Genomic DNA, 17,614 nt, shown 5'->3' with positions numbered 1-17,614 from the left:
AATGCAACTCTAAAAGATCTTAAATGTATACAGAATTATTATTATTATTATTCTTTTGGATTGAGGTTGGAGACTGTCCATTGTTCCTTCTCTACTGTAGGGTTAGGTCCACTCTTCCTTGCTGACTTCATATAACCTTAAAACATTCAGCTCTAAAGCACTTAATTTGGCAAACAATGTACACAAACAATGACCTAGGAGCACCAAACCTCACGCAGATATTAATGGTCATGAGTGATGTCTACTACCAAAAGGCTTAACCTCTAACCTCAGACAAAAGTACATAACTACAGTATAATATAAACTAAATATCACATTAAGCATTTTTAACATTTCAACCCATGATATCAAAATAGCTTAATGCGGTTAATGTACTAAACTATGACACAGAAAGACCAGTCATTTAATATTACTGATCATAACTGCTGTCTATTATCCACAGAATCAAACTATATTCTAAAAAGTAAGTAGGCATATTTACACTAAGCTTTGTTGCATTAAGCTCAATTTAAACCCTTATAAGGACAAAGCTTAACATTAACATATTGTTTACATTATGCTTTTTTTATTGAAAATGCAACTGATCAATCAATAAGAGTAAATAGAACCTTTTACATTTGGCAGTCAGAGCATGCAGTGACTAATCAGGCCGCTGATGTTGTGTATTCAAGCTAGAACCATGTCAACCATGTCAAATGTCAAATTTATTTATATAGCACTTCGTAAAACACACATTGTCACAAAGCAGTTTTACAAATGTCTGGGTCCAGATCCCAGACTGGCAAGCCAGAAGCAACAGTGGCAGGGAAAAACTCCCTGGGTGGGATTAAGGACAAAACCTTGAAAGGACCAAGACTCACGAGGGAACCCATCCAGCTAATACCAGTTCATGCTTTATTATAACATTTTTAGTCCGAGTAGTATGTTCAGTAGCATTGCAGTGGGTCTGGGGTGGGTGGGCTTGTTCTGAAGCTTGTTCAGATGTAGAGCACAGAGCCCAGTTGTGGCTGTGATCAAGCTTCTCTGACGTGTGCTCTGCTTTGTTAAGGTGCTGTTAGCTGCTTCACACGGCTGTTTCCTGACAGTGAAACGCCTGCACTTTTGTTTGTGAGGTGTCTCACAATGTTCAATCATGAAATGGATGCAACATTATTGCAGGTTGGGTAATGGCACAATCATAGTCATTAAGTGGCATTACGTCTGTCGCAGTGCTAGCACACGCCCGGAGCTGAGGTATCCTTGCAAACCACAACTCACATGGTTCTTAGGAGATTTTACTGTTTCAAGACTGTGGGTAGAATTGAAAACACCACAGTAGAATTGCTTTCTTGCTCACTGAAATTAACCATAGCATAGCATAGCATAGCATAGGTTCGGAATGTAGTGTGCAGCACAACCCTGTATGACTGGATCAAAGTTGTGAAGGGCTAACAGATGCAAAATGTATGTGGTCGTAGTCAGAACCACTCTATCAGAACCACTCTATCAGAACCACTCTATCAGAACCACTCTATCAGTCACTCTAGCATGATGATAGCAATGACCTGCTCAGTAGTCCCTCTAACCATGCCTCTGTAGTCTCTATAAACTCTCTCGGTAGTCTCATTAAGCATTTTTCAGTAATCCCACTAACCATGTCTCAACAGTCACTCTAACCATGTCTCAGTAGTCCCTCCAACCATGTCTCAGTAGTCCCTCTAACCATGTCTCAGTAGTCTCACTAACCATGTCTCAGTAGTCCCTCTAACCATGTCTCAGTAGTCTCACTAACCATGTCTCAGTAGTCCCTCTAACCATGTCTCAGTAGTCCCTCTAACCATGCCTCTGTAGTCTCTATAAACTCTCTCGGTAGTCTCACTAAGCATTTTTCAGTAATCCCACTAACCATGTCTCAACAGTCACTCTAACCATGTCTCAGTAGTCCCTCTAACCATGTCTCAATAGTCCCTCTAACCATGTCTCAGTAGTCTCACTAACCATGTCTCAGTAGACCCTGTAACCATGTCTCAGTAGACCCTGTAACCATGTCTAAATAGTCCCTCTAACCATGTCTCAGAACTGAGACATGGTTAGAGGGACTATTTAGACATGGTTACAGGGTCTACTGACACATGCTTAGTGAGACTACTGAGTCTCAGTAGTCTCACTAAGCATGTGTCAGTAGGCCCTGTAACCATGTCTCAGTAGTCCCTCTAACCATGTCTTTGGAGACAAACATCTGGAAAGGTCTTTAGCCCAGTCTGGTTGAACAGCATTGGCATACATCCAAGGAACAAATGGAGCCGATGTTTGGATTAGTATAAAGGTTTGGATTGGTATAAATTGGATTGGTATATATTTCTGAATGTTGTGGTGGCAATTTAGAAGAATGATCTTATCATAAAGGGGGGAGAGTTGTGTTTGTTTTCATAAATGCCATGACACCTAGTGTGTTTGTTGTTCTCATTTTCACCACCATCACCATGGTGTTGTCCACCAGGAAAAAGAAGGAATCTAAAGGGATAAGGATAAGAAGGAATCTAAATCTAAAGCAGAGTGACCAAATAATCATAATCTTTCATTTGTAGCTTCTTGCATCCAGAGTTCATATCACTGCCTCTCACTCTCTTCTGTGTAACTGAAAGGTCATATGATGGTACTCTGAGAAAATGCAGTCTTCTTACTGAAAGGATGTGATAGCATATTCCAGTACTAGGACAGGAGCATGATACACCAGCTGAGGTATTTCAAACTATATGAACTGTTTCATTTGAAGTGCTTTTCATCATGAAGACAAGTGAACAGGCACTGAGAGATGTACAGTAAAAGTGGATCCATATTGAATGTTCTCATCACTGTACAGTCTGCTCACTGCAAGAGAGTACTGTAAAGGAAATTCTGATGTTGTCCGTTTACAAAATGTGTCTCTGTTCCTGTCCTTTTTTTTTACTGTGAAGCAATGACCCCTACATTAACCCTACAATGACCCTTACATTAACTCTACAATGACCATTAAGTTAGCTTTCATGTGACAAAAATAGGGTTAGGGTTAAGGTTAGAGTTGAAAAAGGTATGAAAAAAGCTCATATAAAGCACATTTATGACTGACTGACAAAGCTCCCACTGTTATATGAGACTGTCTGGAACATAGTAAGGCTTACTGTATCATGGGCAGACAGAGTGTCTGAAATCTCACATGGTGTAGTGCATTATGGATAGATGAGAGCTGAATGCGGAGGCATTTGGTGCAGTTCTGTAAGCCACTTTGATGATCACAGTCACTCTGACTGACAGCCCAGACTACTGACTGCAGTTGGAGCTTTCAGTGGTCGACCTGTGTCTATTTTGTTGGGACATTAGTGTCATTTAACTAGAGAGCAGAGACTCACCTGTTGTTCACGCACAGATCATATGAAACTCGCCTTACACACACCAGTGTAAGCATGCACACGTTCGTAAGACAAAGTTCATCTTACAGACATGAAAGTAATAAATTAATTCAATAATGTTGGCTATTTCAATAACTTAGTTGTGCTGCCCCCACCCCCACCACTGCCAAGAATTAGATATTCTTTTCTTGCATTGGCAACCTTTAATAGAAATAACCCTTAATAGAAATAACCCTTAATAGAAATAACCCTTAATAGAAAGCCTGCTATACTCCCTTAGCCACTTCATACTAGTGCCAACCTCATTGTAATGCTAACTGCTCCACTGCCAAGCTAACCTCAAACCAGAGAGAATGCTGCATGACTGCACCAACCTGCATCATGGACCATCCCTGACAGGTTTATTACATTTGGCTGAAAGTACAGCAATCTAACATTCCCCAACAAACAGCAATACATCTCAATCCTGGGCTGCAGGTGCTGTACTGTTTGCTGGTTGTTTTTGAAGTTTCTTCCTCAGCCCACTGACGGAGCTGCAGGTGTGCAAGGTGACTTACTTCATTGATATTTAAATATCTGTATTTCATCAGAAATGTTTCATCTCTCGTGGTATTAAAATGTTTTCATCTTATGTTGATTTTATGTTTAAACATGTTGACAAAAGATGGTGGATGAAATCAATCCACAGGTGTTGCTTGCTGAGAGCTTGATGTCTTGTGTGCTATTAATATTGACTCAAACCCCTTTTGGGTGCTAAATAATGCTGGCGTAGAGTAGAGATAAATTCTATTCACCATGTGAACCATGTTAGTTATTCAGGATAAAAGATGAAAAAAGCTGCAGCCAGACATATATGAATATGAGATGGACCTGACTGAAGTCTGTGTATCAGTGTGGTAATGTAAGCTTTACAGATCCATCAACTGTATTGTTTACATCTGTAATATAAACTTTACAGATCTATCAATTGTATTACAGCAGGCTAGTCCTGACACTCAACATTATTTGTGATCAGTGAAGACTGCTGGTCACAGTTATCACTCTGTGTTTGTAAGTCATTGGTTGACCTTTGGGCCCATACAGCTGGATAATGGTGTGACCACACTGCACCACACATCTCGTCAGCAGTTGGGTTGGACAGGGCAGCGTTAGCGTGACAAAGTAAAGGCATTCAATAAACCTAGAAGCAAAAGTAAATAAAAGAACCACATATACGCACACACACGGTACTACGCTTTGGATCAGTGCCACTGTGTGCATCAAAGCCTGGGCAGGGTGCTGTATTCCATGGTGCTGTAACTGTGAACTGAGTGTTTGTCTTGACTGAAAGAGTGTCCTGTTCCCAGGAAACACAGAATCTCACAGAATTATACACCCATACAGCCCTTGGAATATTTATTTCATTACACAAGACAAAAGATGGAAAATTCTTATATTATAAACTTTATTTTAGAAAATATTAGTAAAAAAACAAACACAAATGTGTCATACATAGTGATAGATGCTGAGAGAAACTCTCATACAGAATATGTGTAATTAAACACAGTCCAGCTGAACAGAAGAACAATCACCTCCCACAATAAGTCCTGATTTTCAACTGATTGACACCAAGGTATAGTGGAAATATACAAAATGACTTTTTAAATATCATGTGTTGTATGGATTTTGACCAGGCTAAAGCTTTAACATCACACACAGCACAGCAGAAAAACAGATGGCTTCAGGGTCCCTACTGTCAGTGTTTGTTCTATATCTCAACATTTAGAAAACAAAATTACTTATAATTTCTGTACATAAACTTTTATACATGGTTCCTTGGAACATTCTCAAGAATACAGGTATTTCAGAAACTGTTATTTACTCTTAGTTAAAAAAACATTTGTGTCAAAGTCCAAACCTGTACCCAAAAGTACTGTCATAAATGAACAGAACATTTGACTGGTCACGCCAGCGTGTCCAATAATCCAGAGACGTCAATCAGGGCACAAATAAGACATTCACCAAAACATTATTACTGGTTCAAAAAAACCTACTTTAGCCAAAACATTGGCTTACAATGTCTTTGTATTTGTGTTTCCCACACTTGGGAAGTTCCTGGGCCTTCAGACCATCAGCTCTCAGCATTAATCCTTCATAGCAGGAGTCAGAAGCTTCTACACTCAAGTGCAAGAGACTGTCCACTCTTCCTTCTCTTCATCTCTTCATCACTTCTTTTTTCTCATCCCTACATCATCCCCAACACTCTCATTACATTCCCAGCTCTTCTAGTTTCCAGCCACTTGAGTTCTTCCCAAATTTGTAGACTAGTCTGCGTCCGTCCACCCGCTCCAGGATCTCCCGCTTGTAGTAGTACCTAGAGAATGAAGCATTGCCCTTAGTGTGACTTACATTTCAGAGTAGAGTAGAGTACAGCAGAGTACAGTCAATAGAACAGATCTCAGCAGAGCTGAGTAGAGCACATGTGAGTATAGTAGAACAGCCAACAGCTGAACATGTTAGGCCTGTGTACAGCACACTAGCGTGCGTGGGGTATTGCTGACCTCATGGCGCGGCTGAGCTTCTCGTAGGTCATGCTACTGTTCTTTTTCTTCTGACCCCACAGCTGTGCAACAGCCTCTGACTTCAGAAACTTGAAGATGCCATCTCGACGATCCTCCCATTTCATCAAACCCTGATTCTTCTCTGGATGGATCAGGATGTCCCGGATGAACTCCCACAGATGTGTACCTCGAGGAGCTGGTGGGAACAGGTCACACACTGGTCAGGACAGCAGGGTAAATCATCCCACAGCCCATTGATCCATAGCTGTGTATTAATGATTATTGATTCTGGGTGTGTGTGTTAAGGACAGGCTGGCCGATCTGGGTAGGATGTGTGTGGACACTCACCATGTTTGTTCTTTTTGGTCTCAGCGAAGTGCTCAGAGCCACGGCCAAGTTTGGGAGGTCTACCTCTCTTTTTCTTCTCTACAGGTTCTTGCTTTATAATGCTCTCTGTGGCAAAAAAAAAACCGTAAACATTAAGAGTCACACCCAGCTATACTCCACCTGTGTGAAATGTAGAGTGAATGAGCAATGGCATAGGAAAGCTTCTGGAAAAATGCACTCACGTGTAGTCACGTGGCAGCGAGAGTCTGAATACTCAGGATCTGAGTCACTCCCAGCAGATTCTGGAGAACTTGGGTTCAGAAAACTTCCTGGAAAGAGAGAGACATGAGAGAGAGGTTTAGATCATCTCTAACAAACACACCATCAGTAATTAACTCAAGCAGATTAATTACGTGTGCATGAACTCAGATTAGTTACGTGTGCATGAACTCAGATTAGTGATGTGTGCATGAATTCAGATTAGTGATCCGTGCATGAACTCAGATTATTGACATGTGCATGATCTCAGATTAGTAACATATGCATGAACTCAGATTAGTGACGTGTGCATGAACTCAGATTAGTAAAATATGCATGAACTCAGATTAGTGACGTGTGCATGGTTTGGGGTGTTGCTGACCTGCTGTGGAGCTCTGCAGGCTCTCTGAGTAGGAGTCGTATCCATTGTCACTGTCTGGTGTCAGCTGGATCTTGTAATCATTGTAGTAGCCAAAGTCACTTTCGGCCTTATCTAAACAGACAGCATATCAGCACATCAAGGCACAGGAGCAGGTTGTGCAAGACTTACGGAGCAGTCACAGCTGTTGCTAAGGAAACACAGGTTAGGGAGACGTGCTGCTCACCTGTGCGGACATTCTGGACGACCACAGTATCGAGCAGCGGGCCAGTACTGTCGGTGATGAAGGGCGAATGTGGCAGATCCAGCAGGAAGTCATCGAGCAGGGCGTACGTCTCGTTCAGGATGCAGCTCTGCATGGTGTCGTCGGCTGCAATCACAACATGGGACACGGTCCTTACTACCTGTTCAGCTTGATTACCCAATCATGAGAACAAAACTGCCATTTTTAAACTGACATGCCTTCCTCTGGTTTTAACATGCTTCACTTGTGACTCGTACCGTGTTTGGCTTTGAGGCTCTCCAGACTGCGGTACAGCTGTTCTCCCAGCAGCAGGCCGAACATGCTGGTCAAACTCTCTCTGTTGTGCAGACACAGCGTTGGGCCGTCCATAGTGCAACAGCTCAGATTCAGCTGGCTGGCGTCAAACCTACTCTCCTCCACATGGAACGCGATCCATTCCATAACGTTGCGTTTGCTCCAGTATTGTGGGTTCACCTGGTGCCATGGACCTGTGGGGGCACAGAGGAATGATAGGTATGATAGGTGAATGGTATGATAGGTGAACGGTATGATAGGTGAACGGTATGATAGGTGAATGGTATGATAGGTGAATGGTATGATAGGTGAACGGTATCATAGGTGAATGGTATGATAGGTGAATGGTATGGTAGGTGAATGGTATGATAGGTGAATGGTATGATAGGTGAACGGTATGATAGGTGAATGGTATGATAGGTGAACGGTATGATAGGTGAATGGTATGATAGGTGAACGGTATGATAGGTGAATGGTATGATAGGTGAACGGTATGATAGGTGAATGGTATGATAGGTGAATGGTATGATAGGTGAACGGTGTGATAGGTGAACGGTATGATAGGTGAACGGTATGGCTCAAGGGTGACACCCCCATGCTGGGGCAATAGTAGCTGCGCTTTACAGGAGCATATCTGTTTAATTGCTTCACCTCTAGTGAAACAGTAAGTGATTCAGCGTTATCTAGATGCCAACAGGACCTGTGTAAAAGGGCAGAAACCTTCTGCGCGACTCCTGTGGGTTTTGGTCGTGGCACTAAGGACTGGTAGGGATCATTAAAAAAGAACTGGGATAAAGAGAAGGCTGTGGTGCTGTGGAAGGTTAAACATTCCCCAGGTTAATGATTCTTCAGGTGGCAGATGAAGTCATTGTGAAGTCCAACCCTGTCACATTTAACAGCTCCACTCTTCCCGCTAACACTTCGCTGGAGATAAAACACTGGGTCACAGAGGTAACAAGCCCACACGCCCCCTAATCACTACACCACCACATCCTCAACGAAACTTCCTTCTGTTATACAAAACCTTACATATGTTTACATACACCACATAGAGTGTTAAGACAATATTCCTGATGACTGTATGTGCACACATCAGGGAATGTTAAAATAAGGGGGAAAGTAGCTTCGGGCTTTGGTTAAAAATGTTTTTTTTTATGTAATGTGTGACAAAATAGACTAAACCTATGTGGAAGTAAAACTAAGGGACCTTGAGTAAGGGACCTTGGCTAAGGGATTGACCTTGACTAAGGGATTGACCTTGACCCCCCACAGTCACACATGGTTGGAGTAGCAGCTCCCTGGTGACCCGGAGGGTGTGGAGGTGAGACAGGCAAAGTACATGATGAGAAATGGGGGTTATGTTAGCTATGTTATGTATTTAAAATATTTTACAAATATGCTTTGGGGTCCACAGAGAATCTTAGCTATTAGAAACAGGTTAGCATAGAGCTCAGGTAATGGCAGAAACGAGAGTCATGACTGATATCCACACACGGCTGATATCCACACACACTGCGCTTACTGCTGGTGTTTCTTACCTAGTGTGGTGGTGCCGTGACAGAAGGGCAGGTCAGGCTGCTGCAGACAGCGGTGCATGGGGTGAAGGTTCTGCTGTGGCTCTGATGGGTACAGGTTGGCATTTGCGTTGTTAAGGATCCGGCTTAGTTCGCTGGAGGCCATTGCAGATCTGGAGCGTGAGCAAAAGCACATTCAGAACTGCTGACTGTAATAAAGCACGTTTCAGAACATCGCTCACTGCAATGAGCTTAAAAGACAAACACTAAAGTGTATGACACAGAATGTGCATATTATATCAAACAAAAACAGCTACAACCCAACAGTGTCTGTGTTTGATATCCTGCACTGTTTGGAATCCACTCTTTAGACAAAGATTATGCTGTAATCATAAACTCATAACGGTTACTGCATTTATCTATAATCCATAGATAAATATATCTATCTATCTATCTATCTATAATTCCTTTAACCATTTGACTACCGTGTTTCATGGCTGTAGAGAGCTGAAAGATTCATGATGTACCTGGTCAGTGGGTCCGGGCAAGTGAAGGTGAGATAAGTATGTCCAGTGAGGTTATTATCCACTCAGTTCTGCTGAAGAAATTCCCGCCTCAGTTAGTGTCTCAAGAACTGTGTGTCTTCACATATGTGAGTTTGTCAGGAGCGTTTTTCTCTGCATTTACCTGAGCTACGTTTACCTGAAGCTTTTATAGACAACATGAAGGGGCGTGGCCAGGTGTGTACTGGGGGGAATTCCACAGAAGACAGAATAGCTCCACCTCTAATGTTTGTCTCTCTCCCTCTCATTCTCTCTCTCTCCCTCTCTTTCTCTCTCTCTACCTTGTCTTAAACCCTCACTGCTTGTGCCATGTCCTCTATACCCGTCTGCTCTTAATCACTTTTCTTGCACTTTTTGCCTATCTATCTGTCCTGCCTGTCTGCCTACCTATCTGTCTGTATAACAGAACTCAGGTGGATGACAATGTAAGTTAAAGCAGGAGTCTCAAAACCATCATAGATCAGGTCATCAGACAAGACTCTTCACATAGACACACATTCACAGGTGCACTCTCCAACACTCAAACACAAACCATGTTATATTGACATAGCCCCATTTTCCACAAACTCCTCACCCATACAGAGCTCTCTGTTTGCACTTAGCAAATGAAGTCATTTGTGCCAATATTTACTGTTTACCTATTGTGTGTGTGTGTGTGTGTGTGTGTGTGTGTGTGTGTATGTGTGTGTGTGTGTGTGTGTGTGTGTGTGTGTGTGTGTGTGTGTGTGTGTGTGTGTTATCAAAGGTTTCGATTTGCTGCAGGAGTGGCTAGCTAATGTTTGCTTAATGTCAGTGTTTTTCACAGACAATCACGTACATTCAGCCCTAAAGAAATCACACACACTCATACACCAGCAAGTTGCCACCATGACAGCCCTCTCTCTCTCTATCTCTCTCTCTCTCTCTCTCTGCCTCTCTCTCCCTCATTCTCTGTCTCTCTCCCTCTCCAGGAATCTCAGGGTTTATTCGGCCTGTTCATGAGACACGAGTTCATGCTGAAGATGTTTTATTTGGTTAGGCAAATATCTCCTGTTAATTACTATCTCTACCCCAAACATTTTAATTCAACTGTATGCACAGTGTGGATGTTTTTAGTCCTGTACAGAGCTGGATCAGACCCAGGAGTGTGTAGGAGTGTGTGGAAGTGTGTGGGAGTGTGAAATGTGTCAGCAAGAGTGAATGAACGTGACATGTGACAGCATGTGCACTGTGTGGCCTTTGTGTTCAGGTGTGTTGGAAGTGAGATGAACAGAAACAGGTGGGTTAGAATGGCTTCACTACACAAACACACAGTGGCACTGTGCTGCCACCTGTTGTACGCGGGCACAGTGTCCATGACTCCCAATGCTTTATATATGCTCAGAAAAGCACTTTATTTCTCATGTTAAACCAAGCAACTATGACAACAGAACAAAGCAGAATTTGGTTTACCTTGAAGTAGATCCACATCTGTCTTATGACAAAAAAACTCTCTACTGATAACATTAATTATTAGATTAACATTAGATTATTATATTTACAATATTGCATTATGTACTATCTCTCTCTCTTTCCGTCTCTCTCTCCTTCTTTCTTTTTGGAGTAAATGAATCAGGCATCTCCAAAAGTTGGCAAAAAGGACTAGGAACCCCAAGCACTGACTGCCGCACTCCTCACAACCCCAATCAGTCCCTGATTGGGGTTGTGAGGAGTGCATGATCAGTGCCCAGACTCTTCTTAAGTGATTCTTTCCAGTGGATTATTTTATGGTTTAATGCTGATTGGCGTATTTCATTCATTCTATGAGGTTGCCAGACTCTATTTGTTCATTATGCTGCATGTACACATCCAGGTAACTTCACCTGTACACAGCCAGGTAATTCTAGCTGTATTTTCCCACATTTCACAATCTCTTTCTTTCCTCCCTTTTCCACCACAGAGAGTGGTAAGGTGTCCTGGAATGTGACTGAACTGGTTTTGCTATGGAGACTCTCCGTCATGGAGCATTCCGTGCACCTTCATTGCCTCCATCAGGTGTGTGTGGGTGTGTGTACATGTGTGTTTGTTTGTATGACTATGTGTTAGTGTGACCGTTTATTTCTTGGGAGCGGTTTGTGGTTATATGTGTGTGTGTGTGTGTGTGTGTGTGTGTGTGTGTGTGTGTGTGTGTGTGTATATGTATGTATGTATGTATGTGGTTTTGAAGGTGTGTGTGTGTGTGTGTGTGTGTGTGTGTGTGTGTGTGTGTGTGTGTGCATTAGGGATGTCCATATTTGTATTTGTATCTTTTATTTGTTGCAGCAGTAATTTTTTGTACTCAAATAAAAGTGTAAGTAAATGGACCAATCAGGGCAGGGCTTCAACAGGCAGGGAACAAGGTGTCAGGTTTGGTCAAAAATGCTCAGAACTGCACATAAACATACATACAAACAGACCTGCTGTTTACAAGGTGAAAATGTTACTTTTGTCCATCTCTGTGCTGCTTGTCTTCTGTGAGGACAAGCATTGTAAAGTGTACTGTAAGAAAGGTGTGGGGTTTCATGCTGAATAATAAATCATTAGTACATTATCTGCATAATATGACAATTATGTCTAAATGAAAAAATAACATATCTGTACATTTAAATACAACATTAATCTGTAAACCTAAATACAGGATGTGTCTGTGGCAAACCAGTTTAAGGGAAGAGTTACAAATAGGAAACTCATCATCACAAATTGGTTAATTAAAGGTTTAGTGACACTCATCATAAGGTTTCTGAAACACGTCAGAGGGCCTCAGAGTTCACTGAATGATGAAAGCACTTTTATAAAAACAGTTTCAGGGCTGTTTGTCACAACCTCCTGGCATGAGTCCCTAACTGCACCAGTGGTGACAGACATGTGTCATACTCACACAGACACAGTCCACAGAGGAGGGACAGTCAGATGCCTTACAGGCATCTCAGCAGTATCTTTCAGGATTTTCAAGCAACACCTTTAAGGTGTACATACAGTATATGTAAAAAAGAAAAAATCTGAATGGATGAGGAAATAATCTCATGTCCACTGTAGTTAACCATATAGTTAATAACACATATGTATGCGTGGGGGGGGGGGCAGAGAAACCCCCTATACTCCCACTGATTACTGGTCGCTTGTGTCTGTGGATGTAGATGAGAGGGTGTGTATGTGTTTGCGCCTGTATTTGTTTGAGTGGGTATGTATTTGAATGTCTGACAGTCCAATATTGTGAGGTATACAAACAGACAAAAGTCAAAGCCCTGGAATAGAAAAGCCATTATGAATGTAGAAGGAGATGTGTTGCTATTGGCCACAGAAGGAAGGAATGTTTTCATACCAGTGTGAACCAATCACAGTGGCACTAATAGCTGGAACTGTCACCAATGCCTGGGGCCTAGTAATGAAATACTGCAGCATGCTGAAGGATTGTAATGTGCAGGTTTCATTCGTAATATAATTGCATTTTACATGCCATCAACTCCACTCCCATACCAGGTCACAGAGGTTTTTTTTTTTAATGGCATTTGGCAGACGCCCTTATCCAGAGCAACTTACATTTTATCTCATTTTTATACAAGTGAGCAATTGAGGGTTAAGGGCCTTGCTCAGGGGCACCTCAGTCATGGCTTCAGGTCTGGGAATTGAACCCACGACCCTCCGGTCACAAGACCAGTTCCCTAACCACCAGGCCATGACTGCCCAGAGGTCTATATGTTACTGACTACTTTGCTATGCTGAGAGATTTTCAAATACTTTCAAAAGCTGCAACCTTTCAAACAAGTTGCTTTTCTGCTTTTAAAAGCGACTTTTACATGTAAATGTTAAAACTGTCTTTTTATAACACTGTTTATATGAATCTTCCAAAGATCCACACACTGCCAGCTTCTCTGGGGCTTCAGGAGCCCAGTGTCAGGGGAAGTGTGGGTGCAGTTTCTACCTGTCTGTTCATGCTCCTCCACCCAATAAAGGAGTTGTTCTCAGCTCGGAAGGGGAAAGGTGTGTGTGTGTGTGTGTGTGTGTGTGTGTGTGTGTGTGTGTGTGTGTGTGTGTGTGTGTGTCTTTCCTGCAGGCAATGGTTTCTGTTTGGGAAAACGTCACTATGAGGTTTACTATGTGCTGCTGTTGTGATGGAGCTGGTTTCAAAGACAGAAATGGACAGAGACTGGACACCACACACCAGTCTTTTGTCCATTTCTGTCTTTGAATATGTGTTTCACTTTTGACTGTAAATTCAGCTACATTCCACATTTTGATTGATTGTGTATGGCTTGCCTGACTGTAATGTCATTTCTCAGCTCAGGCATCTGTATTTTTTTTCAATTCCAACCTCATTTTTATCTCATTTTAGATAATATTTTTTTAGTGTTTTAGACACTGTTCTAGATACAGGCACTTTTATTGATATACTCCAGTATTCTGTGGTCAAATCTAAAGAAACACAATCTAAATCCATCACTCTTAAGTAATTTTATACAAGTTTCCAATGACCATTCTTAAGAAAAATATAAGAAAAACTCATATTTGTACAAATGAAAATCAAAACATTCCAGTCAGGGTTGAGTTCAGGTCACTGTGAAACAGCATAGCAATCTCAGATAATCTCGAATGTTGTGCATGTTCTTTTAGATTTAAGTGCAGTGTTTGATACATACAATAACCATGATTTTCTTATGAAGCACACTGCCCTATCACCTGCTGTGAGTGTGTCAGGTGAAAAGGAGATGCAGACATGAGTCACAGAACAAAAACGATGTTTAATACAAAAGCAAAACGCAAACAACGTCACAAAAACAGCAGGGAGTACAGGACCAAACACACGCTTACTGCGAGGGCTTCGTTTGGTTATTTTGGGAAGGTTTTTTTGTTACTCACCGTTATGGTTAGAGAGCCAGCGACTTGCATTCCTCTGGCATTCATTAGTTTTCTGCGATCTTTTGTTTTTTTTCTCCCCGTTTATTCAACGTGCTCCGTTTAACGGTGTTTTTTGGTTGTGTGCTTTTCCCGTATTCCTTTTGGTTGTCTTAGTTTGGTAGTTTTTTGCGGCTACGCTTTTGGGTTCAACTGTCATAAAACTCGTTTTTCGAAACGTTTTTCGCCGCCTAACACACGCTTACAGCAGGGTTAGTGTACAGGACCAAACACAGGCTTACAGCAGGGTTAGGATACAGGACCAAACACAAGCTTACAGCAGGGTTAGGGTACAGGACCAAACACAAGCTTACAGCAGGGTTAGGGTACAGGACCAAACACACGCTTACAGCATTGTTAGGGTACAGGACCAAACACAGGCTTACAGCAGCGTTAGGGTACAGGACCAAACACAGACTTACAGCAGGGGTAGGGTACAGGACCAAACACAAGCTTACAGCAGGGTTAGGGTACAGGACCAAACACAGGCTTACAGCAGGGTTAGGATACAGGACCAAACACAGACTTACAGCAGGGGTAGGGTACAGGACCAAACACAGACTTACAGCAGGGGTAGGGTACAGGACCAAACACAGGCTTACAGCAGGGTTAGGGTACAGGACCAAACACAGACTTACAACAGGGGTAGGGTACATAAAAAGCACAGAGAGCTCAGCACCTTGTCAGAAATCTGACTGACCACACGGTCAGCACAGACAGGGTTTTGTACACACACACAAGGCAGGTAACAAGGAGCAGGTAATGAACTAAGAAGGAGATGTGGCAACATTTTTAAACCAACACTTGTTTTCCAATTAACTGGATGAATGCGCGCACACACACACACACACACACACACACACACACACACACACACACACTACTTCCAGGCATACTCACAATTCACCTTCCCCTCAGTCACAGACACACTGCTGCACACACACACACACACACACACACACACACACACACACACACACACTACTTCCAGGCATACTCACAATTCACCTTCCCCTCAGTCACAGACACACTGCTGCACACACACACACACAGGGACGCAGCCACTAACAAGGAGGCTACCAACACCGAAGGGGAACAGGACAAGCCAGAGCCCATGGAGCAGCAACCATTCGAGCTCATGCAACTGTGAGAGCACACACCATTAATATATCATACAGGAGTCTCTGTGTGTGTGTATGTGTGTGTGTGTGTGTGTGTGTGTGTGTGTGAGAGAGAGAGAGAGAGAGAGAGAGAGACTGAGACAGACATACAGTTTCATGTTGAATAGGTGCTACTCTGCACTCTGGGAAAAGCAGCTTTACTCAGGACTTGACCACATGCATTATAATGAACCCTTGGTCAAAACTGAAGTCCCATTGAGAACTGTGCAGTAGCTACCCATACATACTCCCCTGCTTTCACTACTCATACTTCCCTGCTTTCACTACCCATACTCCCCAGCTTTCACTACTCATACTCCCCTGCTTTCACTACCCATACTCCCCAGCTTTCACTACCCATACTCCCCTGCTTTCACTACCCATACTCCCCTGCTTTCACTACACTGACTGACTCATTTAGAGTTCTTTAGGCACCCAGAAGGAGGAACACACTCACTGCCAATCTCTCACACACTACACTCACACACTACACACACACTACTACTATTACTATACTACACACTCACACACACACACCGCACCTGCCCTAATCCCAATCTCTATTGATCCTGTACATCTGTTCCAAGTTTTTTTGTCCCTCTATATGAGCATGTGCTCTGTTCCAGCGCGACACGTTGTTTCCTGCATAGAGCACGCACGAGTATGGGCTGTGTTCGAAATAGCCTACTACATACTGGATACTGCATATTGGTCCTCGTAGTAGTATGCAGTACAGTTTCCAGTATGCAACAAAAGCAAAGCATACTACGGGGTCACATGAACATAGCGTTGCATGATGGGATGCAGTACACCATGAAGATAGCTCTGTTCGCATACTGGAATATTTTGCGGAAGTAGTATGTCATCCGGGGATGTTTCACGTACTGGAAAAAAAATTTTTACTCGCATACTGCATACTGGATACTGATTTGGGGCCCAAGCATATGCCAGTAGTATGTAATAGGCTATTTCGAACACAGTCTATGCCTCAGTCCCGCTACGGCGCGCACCATGCATCAGCACCTAACAGAATGTCTTTGGGTTTTATTTCTTGTTAACGCTCTTTTCCTGTGCTTTTGTTGCAACGGAGACTAAAGACGAGTCTCTGACGAGTGTTTTGCTTTATTCTCATTTTGATTTTATTTCATTTCATTTCATTTATTTCATTCAATTGTTCTTGTTTTACCATTTTGTTTATATTAAATGTTTTATATATTTAATTCCTCATTACTGTTTTTAAGTAAGCAAACACCACTATTTTTGCTAAATTTTTATTTTTCATATTTTGACTTATCTTTACTTTCTTTAGTTATTAGTGTGGTTAATAAAACATCTTTGAATGATCTTTATTTTTTGTTTTACATGTCTAGTTTCATTGTAAAGCACATTCAGCTGTATTTTTATGTATGAAATATGCTTTTAAATAAAGGTATTGCTTACGAGTTTGGAGAATGACGACTGTATGAAGGTAAGTGTCTGATAAAATGTGACACACAGCAAAGATGAAGCAAGTGGTAGGAGTTTCATAACTTAGTTTGGTTTTCTTTTTGTGAGAGAAATAGCCTACACTAAGTCTGGCCCAAACCAAAATCCACATAACCGAAAGTTGGAAGCATTGGAAGCATGCTGACCCCTAGTGGCCAATGTGTGCCATTTTGAGAGGTTTCGGACCAGGTTGATTTGACTGCGTAAGATCTGTGAAGCCAGCTCTCCGACACTAACCCTCCAGGCTTTATATAGTTCACACGGCAGCTGCTCCCAAGGAGATGACCCACAAACACCTACTGACCTAACACATACAAATACACTACCCCCAATACACACACACACACACACACCCACACACACACACACACACACACACACACACATACAGTGCCCCAATAAACACATACACTACCCCAATACACACATGCACACACACACACACACATGCACTACTCCAATACACACACACACACACACTAATGTAATACACCAAGTGCACATGCACACACTAATACACACACACACACATACACACACACACGCACCCACACAACTTCCACCTCCATACATTAACTCCCCCTCAGTCACA

The 17,614-nt window shown here is 42.4% G+C and overlaps 1 protein-coding gene across 1 annotated transcript; it reads right to left on the bottom strand.

Moving 5' to 3' along the window:
• Positions 1-4,790: 4,790 nt before the first annotated feature.
• elf3 (E74-like factor 3 (ets domain transcription factor, epithelial-specific)) lies at positions 4,791-9,621 on the bottom strand. Its single transcript, XM_077001229.1, has 9 exons — positions 9,452-9,621; positions 8,949-9,097; positions 7,374-7,604; positions 7,099-7,242; positions 6,876-6,986; positions 6,478-6,564; positions 6,257-6,361; positions 5,909-6,104; positions 4,791-5,721 (listed from the first exon to the last, which is right to left on the bottom strand). Exons 2-9 carry the CDS (start codon positions 9,088-9,090, stop codon positions 5,616-5,618), a joined length of 1,122 nt encoding a protein of 373 aa, XP_076857344.1. The 5' UTR covers positions 9,091-9,097; positions 9,452-9,621; the 3' UTR covers positions 4,791-5,615.
• Between the last annotated feature and the right edge of the window lie 7,993 nt (positions 9,622-17,614).

This window comes from Brachyhypopomus gauderio, chromosome 1 (assembly GCF_052324685.1).
Source record: "Brachyhypopomus gauderio isolate BG-103 chromosome 1, BGAUD_0.2, whole genome shotgun sequence".
NCBI lineage: Eukaryota > Metazoa > Chordata > Actinopteri > Gymnotiformes > Hypopomidae > Brachyhypopomus > Brachyhypopomus gauderio.
The sequence above is the reverse complement of the archived record's forward strand: the minus strand, read 5'-3'. Positions and strand labels throughout refer to the sequence as shown.